Here is a 14,710-nt window from a genome sequence, read left to right as displayed (position 1 = left end):
CTCTTCTTCTCTCTTTTTTTTTCTCATCCACTTTCCGTGTACGTGAATACCGGTATTCCGTGCACCTTGCGAAAATTTCCTCGGTTCACCGAACCAATTGAAACGCGATAAACTTGATCGCAGGGAATACGAGCTGGCCATTATGTCAGCTAGGTAATCATCGAGCGTGCACCTCATCGTTGCGACTGCTTTTGAATTACATCTCAAGTGCATGAACTTTTTTTTCAATATGTCGAACCGAAATTGTGTTACGAGAAGAGATATATAGGATGTCCCGTTGAACGGTGATAAAACAAAATTCAATTACACACCACGAGCGAATGTGGGGGTTGGCATTAGTCGAGTATTTTTTGGCAACTCTTGCAGCTGGTGGAATGGCAGCAAAACTCGTGCAACACGTTCGAAACGCTGCCAATGACCCCGAGAATGATCTGCCAAAAAAGACATTCCACGGAGAAGCCATATGTGTTCACTTTCAACGCTTTCTTGCACTCGACGATAATTTATATTCTTTTTTTTTTTCAAAAGGTACATCGAGTTGTTTCTTCGAGGGGGGGCAGCTTTAAGTAGCAAAAATTGTCCATTTTCAGTCGGTCGTCGAAATCTTTTCGGGTAATATTTACCTTCGAATCATCGTGGAGAACGTCGTCGAGGTCCAGGAAAAAAGACGAGGAAATAAGAGGAATGCGAGCTGAGCGGGGGGGGATAAGGAAAGTGGAGGCAACCCCTTTATTAGATTACCGGACGAGTGTCGCAGCATGGGCACTCTTTGAGTTCTCGCCGAGAGGACCCTCCGGGCTTATTGTCTCGTTTCCACAGCTTCACCCTCGACCTTCACCCCCGTAACACCCACCCCTCTGTTACGCCCACGTCCGAATCTATTTATTTACGCACTTTTAAGGCGCCAGCCGAGAGTCGCGCTCAAAGACTCTGTAAATTGGCTTGGAATTGATTTCGCCAACGTCGAACCGGTACCCTCCTCGTTGCTTCTCGCTCGTTCCGTTTCCGGATGAAACGAGCCTCGATCCTGAACATCTTCGTTCCCGCTGGACGGCGATAAATCGTTAACGTTCCAGTTTCCTTTCAGGGTGAAGATAGTTTTCGATAGACGCGTTGGAACGTTGATTAACTTTCGCCGGGCTCTTAAACCGATAGGTAACACAGAGATTTCTAGGAAAATTTGTTAGATTGATCCTGGAAAGTCGGATTTTTGCACGAGCTGCCTTTCTAGAATCAAGGAATTTGATTTAATTTAAATGCTATCAAATAAATTGCTATCGAAATGTTTACTCTTTGATACGATCGAAGTCGGATGTTATAAGCTTTCATTGATAAAAAATAATGCAAATTCATTCCCACAGCTGTTCTGAGTACTTAAGAAACTTTTATCCACGATATTGTTGACAATGTGTCTGAATCATAAACGGGGCCATTTTCGAAGCAAACGAACATTGAGTATCTGGCAGCGAACCGTAAGAGTTATGGTGACGAGGCTGGTAATGATGGGACAGCTGCGCGGTGCGGGGTATTGTTCGTTGTGAATTCACCCCCAGCTGAATTTTGAAAAGTCACATTTACGTTGTCGGTCTCGCGCACGTGCTGAGTCGATTCGACTGATTTTCCAATCTCCGCTTCGAAAAGGGAGAGTGTTCTCTCATTATCATTTCTCGTTCAAATCGTCTCACCCATCCGTTGCTGCGCGAATCTTCCCACAGTGGAATTTTTAAATTTATTATTTCCATATAAAACAATTATCCTCGCCAGTAGCGCGCTAAACCATACCTGTAAACCTTTCAAATTTCAAGAATAGAAACCATCCTCAACCTCGAGTCGGACGAGGATTTAATCCCGTTGTATCGCAAGCGTAACAGTTTCAAACGTTGAAACCAGAAAGGAAAAAAGAGTATCCATGGAGGGTTGAAAAGGAGGAGGAAGAGGAAAATCTGGTGGATCGTTGATCCTGGCTTAGGACTGCGTCGTTTCACGTAATCGCGAGGGAGGAAAACGTGAATTAGGGGTGGTTTATTTTTCTTGCCGACGAGTGTACGCGTTGCGTGCACACACACGCGCCGAAAAATAGGCGGGGGATGACGAGTGAATGACAGGACAATGAGCTTGGTCTGATGCACGCGAACGTTTTATGACGATTCAATATAAGTCTGGATGAAGCGGACCGCTCGGTTGCACTCTCAATGCATCGGGATCCCGAATCTCGAATTTCTACCCTCTTCTCCTTCTAATTCTCTATCCGCGCCGTTTTTCAACGTGGAGAGGTTCATTTACATTAGTGCCGCTAGGGAAATGATCGCTTATGATTTTTCCTCCGGAAGTCGGATCGGGTTCGTCGATTTCACTAATTATCCTTCTTTGACGGTGATCAAATTAGCCCTTTTCGGTTTTGAGCTCTTCTTCTGCTTAACCTTCCGTGTATTAAATTTGTTAAAAAATAGAAAATCCAATGTTTCTCACCCGGTAACCCATTCCTCGAGTTTATGAGAATCCCAAAGGCATGAGAACTTTCGTTAGAAGCCAGTGTCTGGCTGATTTTAAATCGTCAGCTACCCTCTCCCTAATTTGCCGCGATCGAAGACCCCACGGTTTGTCGAAAACGCGTAAAAACTGTGTGAAAAAGCGTTATTTCGGGGTGAAATCCGACGCTGTACGTTTTTTTTCTTTTTTTCACTCTCCACCCCTTAAACAAGGAGAGCCGCTTTTTTAAAGCGACGAGACGGAGGGAACGATCGCTGCGAAATGACGGGGTGCGCAGGTAAATTTTTTCGAAATTTCGGAAGATCATCTCGTTGCATCGAGGCTGAGGGATGAAATCAAAGGGGGACGCGGATGATGCATATCCTGCATATTCACTGGATTTCACTAAAACGGAGGGTACCCGGTTACTGAAAAGACGGGGAAAAAACGAAGGGAGAATGGAAAAAAAGGTGAAACGTTTTGGAGAGAAGAAGCGATTCAGGTTGTGAAAAAAAAAAAACCGCCAGCGGGAGGGGGTTGGATGCTAAGGAGGGTCGAAACGGGGTGAAACCGCCTGTTTTTTGAACGCAAATCCGCCGCTCTTTAGAATTCCCGATTTCTGGGTCATGGGAAGGTAGCCAGAGATGAATGCCATCGCGTTGCCCTGATCATGGAAACCGATTTTTTTTTCTTCTCCTCCCTTTTCACCAGTTTTTCGTTTGCGCAAGCTTTCTTCGAACTGGCCACTCGTTTCTGTCTAAAGGGTTCGTTTCGTGGAAAAAGGGAAAAGATTTCCTTGATTCCAATAAAATTCTGATAATTTGAAAAACTAAGAACTTGTTTTAATAAAAACACCTGCATCAACACCACTAATATTACCCTCGACAAAAAAAGGAAGGTAATCAAATACCGAATGTAAGTTAGCAGAACGAATATCCTAATAAAACTAGGGTCTCCCAAAGCCTGTTCGCAAGTTGAAACAAGAATTATCCAGTTTTTCGTCAGGTAGGAGCACCGACCGTCCCGAGAGACTTCCTTTCCTATTCTTTTTGTTCCGACGTGGCCACAGTGTGTGCGATCACCGGACGAAACTTTTCACCGATGAAACCACCCTCCGATTAATCGATATACCCTCCCAGGGAATAGAAGAAAATAAAGAAAAGAGTGGCGATATTCATCTGATGTCGAGCCGCGACAAAAGGGAAGACAATTCGTAGAGGGGTGGTTGAGGCTTTAAAAAAATTGATCGATATCGATCGATCGCGGTTTTCAATGAAACCTTCATTGAAATTCGAGAATCCTTTAATCGTAACAGACGATCGGATAAAACTATTAAACGATCGTTTACAGATTAACGAATTACGAAACGATTGGACGTTGAAATCGCGTGAATTTCCTTTGGCAGGCGAAATTCAATTGTGAAAAAGGTTGCCAAACTAATCGACAGAATTCGTTGGTTAATTTGCGGTCGGTTTTTCTGTAAGCAGGCCGATGAGTCAGCCCCGTCATGCTTTAAATATGTTTCAGCAATTCTCGAGAAAGTTTCAGGAAAACAGAGTCATACAAACGTATGCTACTCTCTATGTAGCTATGTCACTATCTATATTATCGCAATATACGCTGTGTAGTTTACATAACATGCAATAATAATTCTCACTCTGTTACTTCATTTCCAACGTATTCTAAATGAATTAAAAACAAGCGATAAAAAGATGGATTCAAATTGAATTGCAAAAGTTCGCAATTTCAAGGTACCTTGAATATTCTCCTGTCGTAACACAGGATCAAGGAACACTCGCGAGAGATGAAATTGGTCTAATATTAACGTTTCGAAAAACGGAGCAAACACGTTGCGCCTAGCTTATTGACGCGTCGTGCCGTGAGTTGTCCGCGTCTACGCCTCTCGTTCATCGAGGTTATCGATACGCGTACAGTTTGCTCGAGCACCGGTGTTTGATTTATTCCACGTTGCTCAGCGATAATCTTATTGACTGTTAAAACATGTAAAACCGAGGTGCGCCCTCGTTATCTCGGTTTCTTGCTCACCAATACTCACGCCCGCGAGAAGTCTTTATCGTTCGTCCATTGTAAAAGTCGATACGGGATTACAGGTTGTACCGAACCCCTTTGAAAATTTGACTCGACGACGTGTCGTCAGGTATACGAAATTGAAATTTCAAGTACACTCCGGTTAAGGAACACTTTTTGGGTCGTGGTGAAATCTTTTTATCAGAGATCCCGCGAAAGAATGTCCGATAAGGATTTAAATTCTTCTCGGAACTTACGAGGCCTTCCGTGAAACGAGTTACACAGTAATCTTCATGATTCTTATGACAAATGGGTTCGTGTCCCGAGACAATGTCACAGGAAATCGAGGAGGGTGTTAGCTGGGAAGCTTTTATTTTTCCTGACATAAGACGTCACGCTAATTACCTCTGAGAGAAGATTAGCTGGTTCTCTGTTGAAGACTCTGACGTTGGTAATTAGCTACCTGGTAAGGCGGAATGTTGTCCACTTGGCTGACTTCTATCGTCCTGTTGATTGTTGTTTGAACGAGGTCGTCTTCGTATTCGAGGGATCCTGTTGTTTCCACCCTTGGAGTAAATCAAAAAATAAGAGGAATCCTTCATTCATGTATTCTCAATTTCAAAGTAAATCTATTCCACTTCCCACAAAAGCGCAGAAGAAACAAAGTATCGCTAACTACCAGTTGAAAGAGCTCGCATCGATCAACTCAGAATCTATTCGACGAGCCCGCTTGCTCGCGTTTCTCATCGCGGCGTGCACTCTCGTTTCTTCTTTCCGTCGGTCCTCGTTCCGTGAGAAAAGTCCTCCCTCGATCCGTCCGGCATTGCCTCCCTCTCTTCTCGGCGAAGAGCAACAGAAGGATCAAGAGAAGTCGCAGTCGGTCGTCGAGCAGCCCGCAATGGCTGCCAATACCAGTTTTTGTCCCCGTCCTACGGGGTTTCTCGCACACGCACGCGTATCTGTCGTTGCACACGCGTGCACCTACGCGGACACGATCCTCTCCCTGGATCTACTGGAGCGGGTAAGTGGATTTGCCTGAGTTCCGAGGGAAATAATTTATTCGAACTCTTGCTATCTTCGATTTTCGCAAGCGCGAACGCGAGTTAGAGAAGAACCGATTCCGCTCGATTGTAATCCTGTTTGCCTAATGTAAACGTCGCTTAACCGATCCGAGGCAGATGCTCCGAAACGCGGCATCGATCATCGACGAATCGGTGCGCGTAAGACGAAAGAAAGAAGCGGCAGAAGAAGAGGAGAAAGAAGAGAATCCGGTACGAGAAAGAAGAAGAAAAAAAAAAGAAGAGAAACGAACAGATCCTTAAAGCAAACTGCCCGCCTCGAAGCTCGTCTCAGCCGGGCCTGGAGGGGTGAATTCGTCGCCCGATAACCCGATTGGCTGGCCTCGCCGCCAATGCAACCGCGCTCTCCGCGAATGCAATCGGCTAAATGCACTTGAGCCGCCGCGTACACGCGTGCATCGCTCCGTTCTGCTCACGATGCATACGTAATGTGTTTTACGAGCGTACGAATGCGCGCCAGCCTGTTTCAATTAACGAAACCGCGATAAAACTATTCGGTCGAAACGCGGTAAATGAAACGAATAAAAATTGCAATTGGGAGGACACGATCTTGCAAATCATGCCGTCACCTCTGTTTCCTTTTGGCCGGAACCGAAGCAGAAAACCAACCAATTTGTTAACAACCGTATCCCTACAATCGTTCTCTACATTCAAAACGATAAATATCCTTCCAGGATACGTAGGCTTCTTTCAACGCGCCTTACAAGATGGCAATCGTCGTTGGCGATCATCGTAACGTTTCTCTCTACGTGGAAGCAAAAAAAAGGCTTATTAACGTTCCTCATTTGAATATGAATACCGTCTGGTGCATACGCGTTTTCCTCGTGTGTGTTCCTTAAAAAGGGGGATAACGTACGAGCCGGTTCGCGAACAACCGAGGAGAAACCCGGTTGAAACAACAACAATGGTAATAATAACAATGCTCGCGCGAGCGTGGACGGTTTAATTAAGCCAAGGTAAAGGGGACGCGGTGAGGTAAAACGCGCGAATCATATTTATGACCAGAAAAGCAACGGCATCGAAGGAGAGAAAGAGAGGATAGGAAATGATTTTCTGCCAGGTTTCAGTCCCTTTACCTACCGCGTTCTTTATTCAACGGCCCGTGCGCAACCAGAGGCTGTCGGGTGCGAAAGTAACCGCAAACCATGGGATGTTACGTATGTATATACCGTAGAAGCGTGTAACGCTTGTCTAACTTCGTCTCGTTGCTTGATGGTTTAATTCGTTCTCGTTGCCGCGTTATTTTATGCACAGCTGCATCGATCCGGCAAGTGAATCGCGATTAATCTAAATAAAGACATATAATCATTTTAACAAGCGGCCGTCAAAGTTTGCGTATAATTGCGCCGACCGCGATATCTACTCTTTGATATCGTTTCGATTAGATGCCGGGGTAATGGAGATATCTTTTGTTATTCGACTAAGAATTTTTATTAACCCCTTTAATAAGGACGGTTGCCAATTTCCGAATGAAAAATTTATCTGTGACCTCTGAACGGTAGCAAGGGACATTTTTATCTAGAAACGGGGACCGATGTTCCGTATCGTCGGCACCGTGAGAACGGCATACACGCTCGGACTCGATGAATGATGAATAGATCGCGGAAACGTTCGCGGAAAAGTAACGAGGTGCGAGCAGAGCTGAGCCACCACGGGAGATTAATTACGCGGTAAATGAAAAAGAGAGAGAAAGAGAGAGAAAGAGCGGCGGATAGGAGATGATTGCCGGCGATTGGCCGGAAAGCCAGGAGGAATTTAATAAGCCGTTCGCCTTATCGGCAGTTCCCACGTGCATCCGCAACGGAGGATGCATAAACGAATGCATCGTGAATTCGATCTGGTCGGTCAGCGTGCTCGCTCGTCGTTTCATGATGAACGCGAATCGACCGGCCCGCCACCGTGGAATTATCATAATTAATCGCCAGAACCTCTCTCGTACGTCATTAAACGATCATTTTCTGACGCATCGTGGCGCGTACGCTTTCAATTTTTCCCTCACGAATGCCAATTAAACTGAACATTGCTAAACGCACATGGTTTTCTAGAAACTCAATTGTACGTGCCCTCGCCGCGGAACGGAAGGATTTCTTTCAATTTTTTTCATTATTTTTCCACCCACTGGTTGTGTACACGACGTGTATGAATCTATGTAAATCATCTAAGTATATTGTCGGAATTAATAACTATTTTAATATCGCAGTAATAACTACAGAATTTTTATTATAATCAGGTATAGGTAGATGTATTTTAATTGATTTTAATCGAAGTGGAACAGTAATTGCCACCTTGGTAAACCGGTTACGTCGAGTTCAATTAAACGAAAGAGTTGATCCCGAACTTTGCTCAAACGAAGAATAGGATTCCAAAGTAATAAATCATAATTCGAGAAGCTTAGTTCTGAATAATATTGAACGATACAAAAGAAAGAAGCGTATAATGAAACTTCCGCTCGTGAAACCGTTAAATCAAACGAAATAACTTACCGCTGGTTCTAGCTGGTCCCCGTGGCTGGTTGTCCCGAATGAGAAATAAAAAATCGCGTAACGGCAGACAGCAGCGACCACCCTATTGCGACCCTTTTTCGATCGAAAGTCGTGCGTCGTTAAAAGTGCAGTCTCGCGCCGCGTCGAGAGTGGAGGGGGCCGTGGAAAGAAGAGAAAGAAAAAAAAAAGAGGAAAAGTTTAAAATGTTTGAGGAAGGGGTGGCCATCCACGTCCCCCTTTCTCGTTGGTCGACGCGAGAGGTGCCGGCAGGGGTTGTGTTGCTGCGGAATCCTTCGACAGAAAGCGACGCGTACGTGGGGCCATCGAAACGCGTGCTGGGTTCGTGCCACGCACCTTTCTTCCACGTACCAACACCTTGATTCACGTGTACGTGTGTGTACACGCAGGAAGGAGCAACGTTTAGAAGCGGAATAGACGCAGATGCTCCGACACAGGGAACGAACAGACCGAGCCAGCCGGCTTTTTGGGGTGAGGAGAAGCGGATGGTTCAGACGACGCGGACGTGTGTCTGCCATTGTGATTTTAAAATCGTCTACCCGACCGTCCTCCCCTTTCCCTCGTTACCATCCCTCTACATCGCGTTTTCCACCCCTTTCAAGTTGCTACGCTGCTAATACCAACGTGGATTCTGTTCTCGAGTATGTCCGTTTCGAGAGGATCTTTGATCTTAATGGAAAATGCTCGTATTCGATCGAACGTTGATTTTACCCCTTAGCTTTTCACGGTGCTCGATTAGCCTCTACGTAGAATCATCTTGAAAACTTGTTTAATTTTAATTTGTTTCCTTTTAATTTTTGCTACTTTACTTTTGTATTCAAAGATCGATTCGATTTTATACTGGGTTGAACATGATAGATCGTGTTCGAACCGCAGGCATAAACATTCAGCTGAACTCACAAGCTGTATCCCTGTATCTTTTAAAAAGTAGCACTCGCAACGGGTAGCAGTATCGTTTCAACCACGAACGCAATATCGAGGTGAAAAAATATAGAAGAGGGTTAGGGTCACTGGAGAATCGAACATTGAAACAGTAAAATTTACTGAAAACGCGTTCTCCATCGAACGACCGAAAGGGTAGTTTTTTAAGGATGCCACGGTACCTCCCCTTTCGTTTTAAACTTCATTCAAAATGGCGTCTGATGGTCGCGAGTTACATGCAGATTGGCTAGGTGTCGGTCGAAAGGAGTTATGCCGTAGGGTGGTATCTCGCAACCCCTCCGCGGAGGGCGGTTTCGCGCTTGCGCTCACAACCCTTGCCGTTCTCTTTGATCCCCTCGGCCAACCCTCAGCCACCGTGTCTCGTTATTATTCAGGTTTTTTTATTGGCCGGGAATCGATCTTCTCAGGTAGCTGATACATTTACATAATGGCGATTTTGTTCCTTCAGAATCTTTCAATGAATTTTATTCAAATTTTCGCAACTCTTCTCTTTATCAGTCTACGACTTTTTCTTTAATTTAATAACACTCGATACCGTTTGCAATGCGCATTGCAAATATAATCGCAATCATCGAAACACTGAAACGACAAATAAAAGACCATCGAACGAAAGACGTCGCGAGGAAAAGGAAAACTGCATTCAAAGGAAATGCGTTTTCGTGAACCGACGGAAAAGTACACAAGGGGTGGACGAGTGTTAAGGTAGCCAGAAGCAACGAGAGGGGGTTGGCTTTATCGATCGCCCCTCTGACAAGGGCAAGCAACAAGAAATAGGGAAACCGTTCTCTCCGACCGATGAACGACGATCCTTTGTCTTTCTTGTTTCAGAGAAATGAGCTTCTTTGTTCGGAATCTCTGACAGAGGGTGGATCGAGCGGTATGGAGATGACGCGGAGGAATTAATCTCGTAAATATTGTTTCTTCGGGTTCGGAATGGAAGAATTTCCCTTCGAAACGTGTTTCGTTTGATAAAGAATGACGCACGTATCACGGGCAGACTAGATCGTGATCGATTTTATCAATCGTTATTTTTAAACGTGAAGTGTATCATCGCAATGGGCTTTGTGACTCGCACATTTTTTTCCGTTGATGAAATAAATAATCAACGTAGAAAGAGCGACCGATGCGTATTAGCGACGTTATCTCGGTCTAAACGTTATAGTGTTAACGCTTTGATAATCGGATTCTTCTTTTAGATAAAAGACACTCTATTAGTTCCAGAGTAAACAGTATAAATTTTCCACTACAATATGTCATCGTAATGAATTTCAATTTTATTCGTTCTATCTAAGCAATTTAATTAAACGATGCAATTAATTATCGTCCTTATCGATAAAACAAATATCCCATGTCGATTTAAATCTTCTATTTCTCGTTTATTTCAAACCACTTCATCATCGAGCCACTTAACCGGTTCACTAAATTCGTTTGAATGAGAAAGCAATTAACGCGATAAAACGGGTGTCCCGAGTCGATGTTGTTACTCGTCGAAATTCGATAACGATAACAATTTCACGCGACTCTAAACCCGAGTATTTTCTCCCTTTTTTGTGTATTTAATTTTCATTTTACCTGCCGATGGGGACTGTCTGATTAGAAGCTACTCGAAACTCGCGTACGTGACATCGCAGTGTTGTTTATCTTGGACGAGTAGAATGCTGCGTGCTCTATTATTGAAATTACGAAAGCAAGATATCGTTACGATTTCGGAGCGATTGACCGGATTGTTATGAGAAAAAGTGTCGACCGATTAAGGGTCGTTCACACGTGAAGCGAGTTCCACGTAGTCTTATCAGCTCCTTCGATTCTTGCATCGGCATTTTGGAAGCGTCTTATCGAAATTTTGGACCGGTCGGCACGTGGCGATCGATCAGATTACCTCTAAACATCGACCACAGGTATAAGAGAAATTTGGTCATCGGACGATTACGCAGATGGGAATTTTTCACTAATTGAAAGTCTACATAGTCGACATATAAATAATTTTTATTTGTTATATCTATACAAGAGACTCGAAAATTGAAATTTTCTATCAAATATAAGCAGCACCTTCCGAATTCCCAGCTGAAGATAACCAATCTTAATTCCACCTCAATATTTTTCCCTGGAATTCTGTGCCAATCGTGCGACTTCCGGTCTCGAAGTCCAGCATCAGCCACGTCACGTGCTGTGTTCCGCTGAAATTCAGTTCGTCGAATCGAACGCGAGAACGGCGAATGCAGTTGAACAGTATGGCCGGAGGGCAATCCCGCTTTTTCCCGCGGTACTCGAAAGAATTGAAAATTCCTGCTCGTCCAAGGGTTGAAGAGGACAACGCCGGGGCGGAAGGGGATGGAAAGGGGCGCGGATAAAGCGTTCGATATAAGATTAATAGCGAAGGCCGCTGACCGTGGCTGTACCGGTCGGGGAGGGAGGCTCGTCTATACACGCGACGGTGATTCCTCTTTGAAGGTGGAATCGTGGGCAGTGGCCAAATTGAATCCTGCTTAGGACAGGCGGACCGAACCGCGACGAAGGACGGGACAGGCCCTCGAGCACTTTCTCCAATAAATAAATTGCTCGACGCGCGCCTCTGTTCGGATTAAAATTGCCCACCCCTCGTGTGACCAGCGGCAATACGACAAACCCTCTTTTCTCTTTATTTTTAATCAAATCAAAGGAATATTCCATAGTGGGAATTTTCTGATTGTACAATAGCTTTGTCGTTGTCAAGAAGAAAAAAAGAGGGAAAGAGGTGGAAGAAGCGAGTTCTTGCAGCGAGACGATTAATCGCGCGCGGAAATGGAGGAACGTGGAAACGAGCGTGGTCGGCGGACGCTTCTGGCAGGACATTGGCCAGGACGAATAAGTAATGTAGAGGTCCATTATGCTGAAACGGTGAAGGGTCTCGAAGCAGGGTCAGCCAATCCCCCGGAGGGCCGTTAAAGTGAAATACTTCTGAATGCAAGGTGGCTGACCGCTTCTCACCCCCCTTTCTCGACCGCCCTTTTTCTGTTCGTTTCCTTCCCTCTTTCTTCTACGTATGTCTCCCGTTGGACCCTCTGAAATGCTGTTCCTAGGCGTCCATAGGTAAATCGTTGTTATCTGGACAGTGATAAACCCGTGAATGGAGTTCGCGCCTGTTTGGACGAATGAACGAGGGGAATGCAAAGGGAGAAACCACCCTCCGAGGCTAGACGGGGCATCAATGGATCACCAAATGGATGGCTATGTTTATGCGAACTGGTCTTGCCTCGCTGGGATTTCCAGGGCTCATTTATGGGACCTCCGAACGGAAATGAGGGTAGATTTTTCTGTTAGAAGTGTGTTCGGTGAAAATTGGTTTCTCGGTTCTATCAGTCACTGGACGTTTGGAATTTTACCTAGAAAATGAAAATAATCTTATTGAAATTAATCAATACTTTGTCTGTTTAAACGTGTAATCACGACGAAACTGATTCTCAACAATAATCTTAGAGACCGGAAACGCTTTTCTTATCGCGGATAAGCAACGACGCGTATTCGACTCGAGGATTTATCATGTTAAATTTCGTCGCGATCGAAGGAATCCCGCGAGTTGAAACGTAATTGAATTTTCCAGAAGGTGAACCCAAAGACGCGTCCATTTCTCTGCCCCGTGAGGGCTGGTTTGTCTCCGTGGGGTGGAAGAAAGGAACCGAGGGAGCATGCAAACACCACGAGATTAAAGGAACCGGAATCGTGACCCGAAGACACGCCGCGGGTTAGCAACCCTCCTCGAGACGCATCGATATTGCGACTCGAAGAATATTTCAAAATTCGTTCCTTATCGTTCAATAATTCCCTGCTGAACGATAATAAAATCTCGCGAACACGTCATTTGAAAGCGCGAATCCGAGCTGTTTGTGCAATCGGAAAGAAAGAAGTTGGCATACGGAAGAACGGAGGGTGGTCCACCGGTCGAACCGAGGTCAGCGGCCATTCCCTGATGATATTGATTAGCCGACGCCCTTAGTTAGCGCCAGCTACACTTTCTTCTCCAGCGAATCTCTCCTCTTGCTCACCCTCCACGAAACTCCTCGCTTTCCACCCTATCCGCGTTTCACTTCCCTTCCTTTATCTCTCTTGTTCTCCGAGAAGTCTGCTTTCTCGTTAGTGGAAGACGGAGGAGATGGAAAGAGACGCAGCGAGCTTCCGCTAAGTCTCTTCGACTAAATCATTCATCAAGCAAATAATGCGCCGGCTGAGTCACGTCTCACGCATGCGGGGGTGATATTTGCGTGAGGCACTCGTCACGTACGGGGGTGGTGAAATCTTGATTCGTTCGCCGAGATTCCTTGGGTAAAATGAAAACATCGCGGACTTGTATTTCTAATTTTTTATATTTAGAAACATTGCATTTTTATTAAACAAATTTTGTAATGATTTACGTTGGAATTCTTAAGCGATAGGGTCTTGAAACGTTAGATACACCCTATGTAGAGGGGTTGACGGGGGCAGAACCGTTATGTGGCCCGGTGTAATTAGACACTGCAGCCTGGAACAACATTCAGAGGCCGTCATTGTTCCCAGAAATTAAGGGAAACGAGGGAAATCCGGGAAAACTGGCAGGAATAGGGGATTCGGAGGGTTGCTAATTACGCGATCTCGTGAAGGGGGCGAAGCCATTTTCTGCGCGCACACAAAGGCCCTTATATTAATACACGAGATAGACGGGGAGGAAAATTTGATACCTCTGCTCGATCTTTGTTCATCGCTTGTTTTATATAAAACACACTTGGATTTCTGAAATCGACCATATCTATTATGTAACATTTCATTGATTCTGTGTTCTATTTTTGCAGGTAAAGTTTGGATAGGCGATAACGAGGTCACGTGGCGAACGGAACAATCTTTCAAGAGGACCTCACCCTTAAATCCCTGCGCCACGACCACTACCACGACGACGACAGCTGGTGGAGCACCGGTACACCCCCACCTGTCACCACCCATAGCCGCCCCTGTGACCACCCCCGATCATAGAAGCCCTAGCAGCCTCCACGTGAAGCTTGGTATTTCACCGAGTGAGTACTAATATATTTTTCAACAATCTAGAACGATCGAGTAAATCTCGATCGTTTATGCTTGCAAATTTACGTCGCGTTCGTCGGGAGTTACTTTGGTTCGAGAACGGTGCCAAAAGTCCAAGAAACCGAAGGGTCGGCGGCTTAAAGCGGCCTTAAAGCGAGGCTCTTTAAATAATGCAATAAGCTTGATGTCATTTGCCGGACAATGGGGGGAGTTCCTTTTAGGGAAAGGTCCAGCGAAATTGCCCCTCGCAGGTGCTTGCTTCCGACCCTCCACCAATCACGATTCTCCTTTTCTTGATGCTCCATTCGTTTTCCTCAATGATAACAATTATCGAAAAACTATCTTTTGATATAATTTCCAAAATATTGCCAACTCTTATTAACAGAATTGTTAATTTTCCACCGATAATTTTTTAAAATAATTTTTCCACTTAACAAAATTTGTAATGAAAAATCATTTTCATGAAAATAACGTGGTTGTAAGAGTTGCGGTAGAAGCAAGCCTCTGCGGCATCGGTCTGCTATCGATCCGAACCGGAAGCCGCTTCGGCAAGGTCCAGGAAGGTAGACTCAGCCCCGTGGAACGGTGGCTCCTTTCGTTTGCTTAAATAAACATTGCTCGAACAATAGCGTGGGGGCCCGATCCGGGCCTCTTTCGAGCCGC

At 45.1% G+C, this 14,710-nt stretch overlaps 1 protein-coding gene across 5 annotated transcripts in view; it reads left to right on the top strand.

The window, feature by feature from the left end:
- The window catches only part of LOC114878099 (POU domain, class 2, transcription factor 1-like), a 91,762-nt gene that overhangs the window by 33,246 nt on the left and 43,806 nt on the right, over positions 1-14,710 (top strand). For all 5 annotated transcript variants that reach the window (XR_006829278.1, XM_046285068.1, XM_046285069.1 and 2 more), the window contains exon 3: positions 13,822-14,040. Coding sequence is in view for 4 of the 5 variants with exons in the window: in XM_046285068.1 (XP_046141024.1) it covers positions 13,822-14,040 (219 nt within the window). In the remaining variant the exon portion in view is untranslated. The remainder of the gene's footprint in view (positions 1-13,821; positions 14,041-14,710) is intronic.

The sequence above is a fragment of the Osmia bicornis genome, chromosome 3, assembly GCF_907164935.1.
Source record: "Osmia bicornis bicornis chromosome 3, iOsmBic2.1, whole genome shotgun sequence".
NCBI classification, from domain to species: domain Eukaryota; kingdom Metazoa; phylum Arthropoda; class Insecta; order Hymenoptera; family Megachilidae; genus Osmia; species Osmia bicornis.
The sequence above is the reverse complement of the archived record's forward strand: the minus strand, read 5'-3'. Positions and strand labels throughout refer to the sequence as shown.